At 37.9% G+C, this 6,767-nt stretch overlaps 1 protein-coding gene across 1 annotated transcript in view; it reads right to left on the bottom strand.

The window, feature by feature from the left end:
• Positions 1 to 6,767, bottom strand: part of SETD2 (SET domain containing 2, histone lysine methyltransferase) — a 156,759-nt gene that overhangs the window by 82,162 nt on the left and 67,830 nt on the right. The window contains exons 7-9 of the mRNA XM_037736750.1: positions 5,689 to 5,766; positions 3,834 to 3,931; positions 1,223 to 1,349 (exon numbers count right to left, since the gene is read on the bottom strand). Coding sequence (XP_037592678.1) covers positions 1,223 to 1,349; positions 3,834 to 3,931; positions 5,689 to 5,766 — 303 coding nt within the window. The remainder of the gene's footprint in view (positions 1 to 1,222; positions 1,350 to 3,833; positions 3,932 to 5,688; positions 5,767 to 6,767) is intronic.

Below are 6,767 nucleotides of genomic sequence, written 5' to 3'. Positions count from 1 at the left end.
AAAAAAAAAAAAAAAAAAAAAAAAGAGAGAGCTAAAGAACACATGACATTCCAATGAATATTTGTTCATGCTGAAGGAATTAACACAGTGCAGAGAAGAAGAAAAAAAAAAGAAAAAAAATATTTGTTCATGTTGGCTGGTATAAATATAGGTGTTTGTTACATAAGCTGTACTTTTCTGCTTTTTAAATGGTCCTTTCCAATGCTTTTTGTTATCTGTATCTTCTAACAGAATTCAGATTCTTGATATTTAATTCCCTCAAATTAATTTGTGCTAAACTGATGTTACCTTTTAACCATTATACTCTTATCGCCTCCCTCATGTCTTCTTCTATCTCCCCATCTAAACCAAAAAATTGCTGTCATCTATAATTCTTATGAGTAAGTTCCTGAAAAGTCCAGGAAGAAGCTAACTGCAAAAGAATCACAGGGGGATTTGCTGACTAACACCGGTAAACCCTCAGCCCTTCCACTAAGATTCACAGGTCTGGGTACTGGCCCAAAAATGTGTATTTTCACTATTGATCCAGCAGGTGGTTCTAAAGAAAGTGATCCAAGGATCACATTTTGGAGAAACAGTGATCTAGCAAAGGGATCCTCAAAAAAGGGAGGAGAATATTTTAAACAACACAAACTCCTTTTCGCAGTTGATAGTCCCCTTAGTAACAGGATACTCCCCACCAACAACTCCATCCCCATCCCAGGGGTAACTCAGGTAAGACAGGGTACAAAACAAGGCTATCAACTACTGTTTCATTAAATAAAAACAGCATCTGGGACTAACGCTGGCTCAGTCTTAGGTTGCCTATTTCCTCTCAAAACTTACCTCTCACTCAAAAGAGGGTTTTCAGAAATCTGAAGAACACTCAAAGTTCAGAGTATCAAATAAAAGAAAAACCAATAACAAAAGATTAGAAACGTACAGCAGACATAGTGAGCTACTGGGGAGAAAAGATAAATGTTTTACTTGTACATAAGAGTTTTAAAGGATCGGAAAAACTATCAGCCCTGGTGTTTTCAAGAATACTGTAATAGTTTTCAGTACCCGATTCCAATCTCAATGAATCTGAAATAAAAATAGCAATTGCATCTCTTTTTTGGGAACATTTCATCTGATCTTGGATTTCTCTGGCAATAGTATGACTTTTTAACCTTCAATCAGAAAAGCCACCTCCCTTTTTAAATTTTTTATTGTGAAAGTTGAAAGAAGAATGCAAACTTACTGAATCCTTCTTCCGAGATCGTTCCTTCTTCATTTTCCCTCCTGCTGCTCTGATGCTGACTCTGTTTTCTCCTCCCAGGTAACCCCGGCAATTGGCTGACCCACAGAAACATTTCTGGGCTTCTTTTCTGTTCAAAGAGGATAGGAAAGAAGTCAACTATGTGGAAGTAAAATATATAAAACTGTCAGCAATAAAACAATTACACCCAAGAGAAAAGTCGTACCAGTCTAAATCAAATCAAAACAAAACAGAAAACATGGTAACTTGAAGAGATTCCAACAAGTCTGCTATTACTAACAGAAATGCCTGAAAACTGCTCCTTAAAAATATTCATTCTTTTTTCAATAATCTTTCTTTCAGAGGCCAAAGTGGTAAATCACTTGAGGCCAAGAGTTTGAGACCAGCCTGGCCAACATGGTGAAACGCCATCTCTACTAAAAATACAAAAATTAGCTGGGTGTGGTGGTGCACACCTGTAATCCCAGCTACTCCATCCTGGCTACTGAAAAGGCTGAGGCACGATGTCTTTTGAATCCAGGAGGCAGAGGTTGCAGCAAGCTGAGATAAAACATTGAGTATTCTAATAGTAAACTGACATTTAGTATATAATAGTACCAATTAGAGGCATAAAAATAAGTTATTCAACAAGTAGAGCAGGAACTCCCAAACAGCACTTGATTTCCACTTTTCTTTACCTCAAAAAGGACAGTACAAGCACAGAGGCAAAAAACGGAGCCCTACACAGAACGTGGTCTGCACTCATGCCCTGCAGTCATGCACTATCTGACAAGACTAGCAGGCAGAATTGGAAACAACCACCCGGCATTTGTCCTAGATTATAATCAGATCATCAGTTTCACAACTGACAGAACTTCAGAGTTCACTATGTTTTAAGACATGAAATATGTATGAAACAGTGTGAAGGAGTATGTAAAAGACCTTCATTGCCAGAAGTCTGGTTACTGGCATCAGACTGAACAGAGTACAGGAATTAAAAGCTCATCATATGGTAGCATTAAAAGAGTTAAAATATTCAGTAAACTCTGCATCTGTGTGCTTTTCTAGTATAAACATCAAAAGCTATTAATTGATACAGGTATAATCTGATAAAAATAAAATAAAAACTTTTAGAGTTTTGTATCTTACTTAAATTTTCCAATACTTTAACTGTACTGGTTTCTTAATAATCAGAAAGCATCTTGTACAGGACACTGGTCCTCAAGACCAAAGACAAGAAACTGTTTCACAGGTAATGTTGTGTTCTTTCATTATGAGGCACACATTAGTTGTCTTTTTCTGATCTTAGCAGCCACTAATGACCCTTGTTTACTATCCATACCTTACTAAGTGTTGCAAAATGGTGATATTTTTACTACTTCATTAGTGTTATGTTGTTTTTTGAGATGGGGTTTCAAACTATGGCCCAGACTGGAGTTTTGTAACAAGTTCATACCTCCCTGCAGCCTCCATCTCCTAGGCTCAAATGATCCTCCCACCTGACCCTCCTAAGCAGCTGGGACTACAGGCGTGCACCACCTCAACTGGCCTACTACTTCACTTATTAACTAGAAGACCTGTATAAAGAAGAACTTCCTCTCATCAACTATTTGGTTCAACCTAAAGCAGAAGTCACATGGGAAAGGCAGTATAAATGTTTAAATGCTCAATTTTTTTCCTTTATTTTTAAACTAGTCTTCAAAGTCATAAATTGGTTTATGACTAATATAGTTTTTTTCTCCCCCGAGTCAGAGTCTTGCTCTGTCGCCCAGGCTGGAGTGCAGCGGCATGATCTCGGCTCACTGCAACCTCCACCTCCCAGGTTCAAGCGATTCTCCTGCCTCAGCCTCCCAAGGAGCTAGGACTACAGGCATGCAACACCACGCCCAGCTAATTTTTGTATTTTTAGTAGACACAGGGTTTTACCATGTTGGCCAGACTGGTCTCAAACTCCTGACCTCGTGATCTGCCCATCTCAGACTCCCAAAGTGCTGGGATTACAGGCATGATCCACTGCGCCTGGCCTATAGTTTTATTTTTAAATAGTCATTAGAACACAGGGATTTTACATAATGTGCTTCAAACCACCTCAGTTAGTAACTTTATTAATGCTTAAGTATTAATAAGAACTCCCACACTTTTAGTTTAGGCAGTCTTTGCCATTGTATCAGTTATTCTTTTTAGGAAACAGAACTAGGTAACCAATTATATTTAAGAGTACAAAATGGTACAGATAAAATAAGACTGGTTGTTAAGTTGATAACTGTTAAAGCTGAATAACAGATACACAGGAAATTTATTATGCTGTACTATTCTCTTCAGACACACAGAGTTAGCATGCCTATAACAAAGTTTTTCAGAATTACATAAATACAGTTATACAAGTAGATAGTATGATGTTGAGGAGAAACTTACATAGTTCCTGTACAACATCCCTTAATGGTCAAAAGTGTCATAAAGTAGGAAAAACACACAAAACCAAAACAGTATCTTATAGACAAGAGTTGAGAGTAAATATAACTCTTAAGTGATTCATATTAAAGTTTTATATCCTTATATCTGAACAGCCTATTTCCCCATCAGAAGCAGCAAAATTAGTAGAAACAATACTTACCCATATCTCTGGAACTGATAGTCAAATGTTAACTCTGAGCCTGAAGGAACCAGTTTGGTGGTAAAAAACCCAACCCTCAGTTGTCCGTTCACAGTCCACTGAGATGATGTTTGAAAATAAAAGAAATTAGTAACTTATTAGTGTGTGTGTGTGCGCGCATATACAAAGATCATCATCATCTGCCTTAATTATGCATATGGCTCTTTAGGCAATAAAAGTTTGCCCAAATAGCACAAGGGGAATTTTTTCTTTAAAAGAACTAAAATATTTAAGTGTAACTCTCATTTAATGGACTACCAGATTGGATATATTTCTAATTTGTCTCTAATAAAAGTAACTGCTAAAAGAAAGAAAAAAAGTAACTGCTATTTTAATTTATCTTAACATTTCCATACAGTAAAGATTCACGTACTAAAAACTGGCAAATAGAGGATGTTTGTGTCACTGGGTATCAAAGGCAAGTCTATATTAACATATGTTAAAAGTAACCATGTTGCAAGATAAGATGAGATAGAGAAACTAGGAAACACTGATGCCCAAAATTTAATTCCATGAAGCAGTGGTCATCTGCCTAAGTATAGTGAAAGGGAAGAGAAACATCAGAACAGATGCATAAAACTCAAGAATTAAAATGGGGCAGATACATGGGAGTCAGATCTTTTAGTTCCAAAACAAGTAAGCAAGTCAAGGACTGAGGAGCTCTGATCCAGACAATTTGCACCTGTTACTAATGAGATATCCTGACTTGCAGAGATTAAGGAACACTGTATGGTGGAAGTCTCATAGCTAGACATGTGGCCACCAGCTCTGGCAGAAACAGAACCAAAACGTATGTTCAATGATTCCACAGTAGGTTCTCCTTTTTGTTATATACTTGGCTCTTGGAAGAGCCATGCATAAAATCTATGAGTGTATAGACAAAAGGGTAAAAAATATCCAGACTCAAAGCACTATTTCATCATGAGAGGAAGTCAATGATATACATTTACAGAGTAGGTTCATAGCTTTAACCTTAAAAAGTTACAATCCCAGCCGGGCAGTGAGCCTCACACCTGTAATCTCAGCACTTTGGGAGGCCAAGAGGGGTGGATCACTTGAGGCCAGGAGTTCCAGACCAGCCTGGCCAACATAGCAAAACCCAGTCTTTACTAAAAATACTAAAAAAAAAATTAGCCAGGCATGATGGGACACGTGTAATCCCAGCTACTTGGAAGGCTGAGGCAGGAGAATCTTGTGAATCCAGGAGGTGGAGGTTGCAGTGAGCCAAGATTGTGTCATTGCACTCCAGCCTGGGTGGAAAAAAAAAAGCTACAATCCCTCTCAATGTTAGTCGTTCAGTCCCTCATGAGTGTTGTTACTGAAAGTCAAATGTTGCACCTAGATAAGACCTGATAAAGAATCCAAATACACACTGAACTTTCAAAATTAAAATTTAGTTTTCTATTTTGACACCATTAAAATAATATCTAAAAAAATTATGAGCAAGGGGAGGTGATAACTAAACACAATATGAGTTCCTGGATTGGATCTTGGACCAGAAAAACAACAACTGTCAAAATTTGAATAAGGTCTTTATATTACTTAATACCATTCCCTGGATCTGATCCTTTTATTATGCTTATATATGATGTTAACACTGGAAAGATAGGTGAAGAGTGGTATATGGATATAGTCAATACTATTTTTGCCACATTCCTATAAATCTGAACTCATTTCAAAATAAAATCTTAAATAAAGTAGAATAGGAAAAAGAGACTAAAACATTCATAAGTACCTTAGACATGGGATCTAAAATTAATGGTCAGAACAGCAGTTGTGAAGAAATATCTCAAACTATAAATCCACCTCAACTTACTTTTTGGGTTTCACAGTTTGGTTCACAGCTGTGATTCATGAAACGAGAGCAATTTCCTTTTTGAGTGGCATCTATTATCTGGGAGAAGAGGATCATTTAAGAATTAAAAATAATACCTTAGATATTCATGCAATTACCTCCAAAACTACATACATCTCTTATTCATCAATTAAAGAAAAGACTGGTGCTGTAAAACCTAACCAGTTAAGGTAGGGCGGGGGTGGCAAGGCCTCCTGACTACCAGCTTCATAGTTTTTCCACTGTAAACAACACCTCAGTTTCCATTATTTCTAACAGAAGACAGATGACACTGTGAATTAAATTAACCCATCATTCAAAAAAAAATTTACACATTTTACAAAGGAAAAGCATTAAGGCAAACGTAGTAAGACACAGGCACGCGGAAGTGTACACGTGCGCGCACACATACACTCCCTTACCCCCACCTTGTCCTTGCTTCAGATAACTCTTTCACACTACTTTACACTTCCAAGTGACAAATATCTAACTGATGCTTTTTGAAAATCTGCTAATTATAAACTTTTGCCCACAGGGAAAATTATCAATGTCTCTCCCATTTATCCTTAGCTATTTCTTACATTCTATTACATCCAATTTCCTTGCGTGTGTAATACTTCGCTTTAAAGTGTGGGCTATGTCATAGTACTACCATAGGTTTCAAACTTAAGTGTGTACCCAAATCCCATAGAGACTTTGTTAAAGCTTGCTGAACTCTCCCCCAAGGTCAAACTAAACAGCTCTGGGGTTAGGTCCCTGGCATTTACATTTCCACACTGAATACATAGGCAAACATATGAGCCGGCTCGGAGGCTCATGTCTGTAATCTCAGCACTCTGGGAGGTCGACGGGTGGATCACAAGGTCAGGAGTTCGAGAACAGCCTGAGCAACATGGTGAAACCCCATTTCTACTAAAAATACAAAAAATTAGCCGGGTGTGGTGGTGCATGTCTGTAATCCCAGCTACTTGGGAGGCTGAGGCAGGAGAACTGAGGGAGGCAGAGATTGCCAGGAGCCAAGATCCTGCCACTGTACTCCAGCCTGGGTGAGTGAGACTCGG

Source organism: Cebus imitator, unplaced genomic scaffold, assembly GCF_001604975.1.
Source record: "Cebus imitator isolate Cc_AM_T3 unplaced genomic scaffold, Cebus_imitator-1.0 Scaffold0, whole genome shotgun sequence".
In the NCBI taxonomy this organism is placed as follows: domain Eukaryota; kingdom Metazoa; phylum Chordata; class Mammalia; order Primates; family Cebidae; genus Cebus; species Cebus imitator.
Note: the sequence above shows the minus strand (reverse complement) of the source record. Positions and strands in the feature narration are given on the sequence as shown.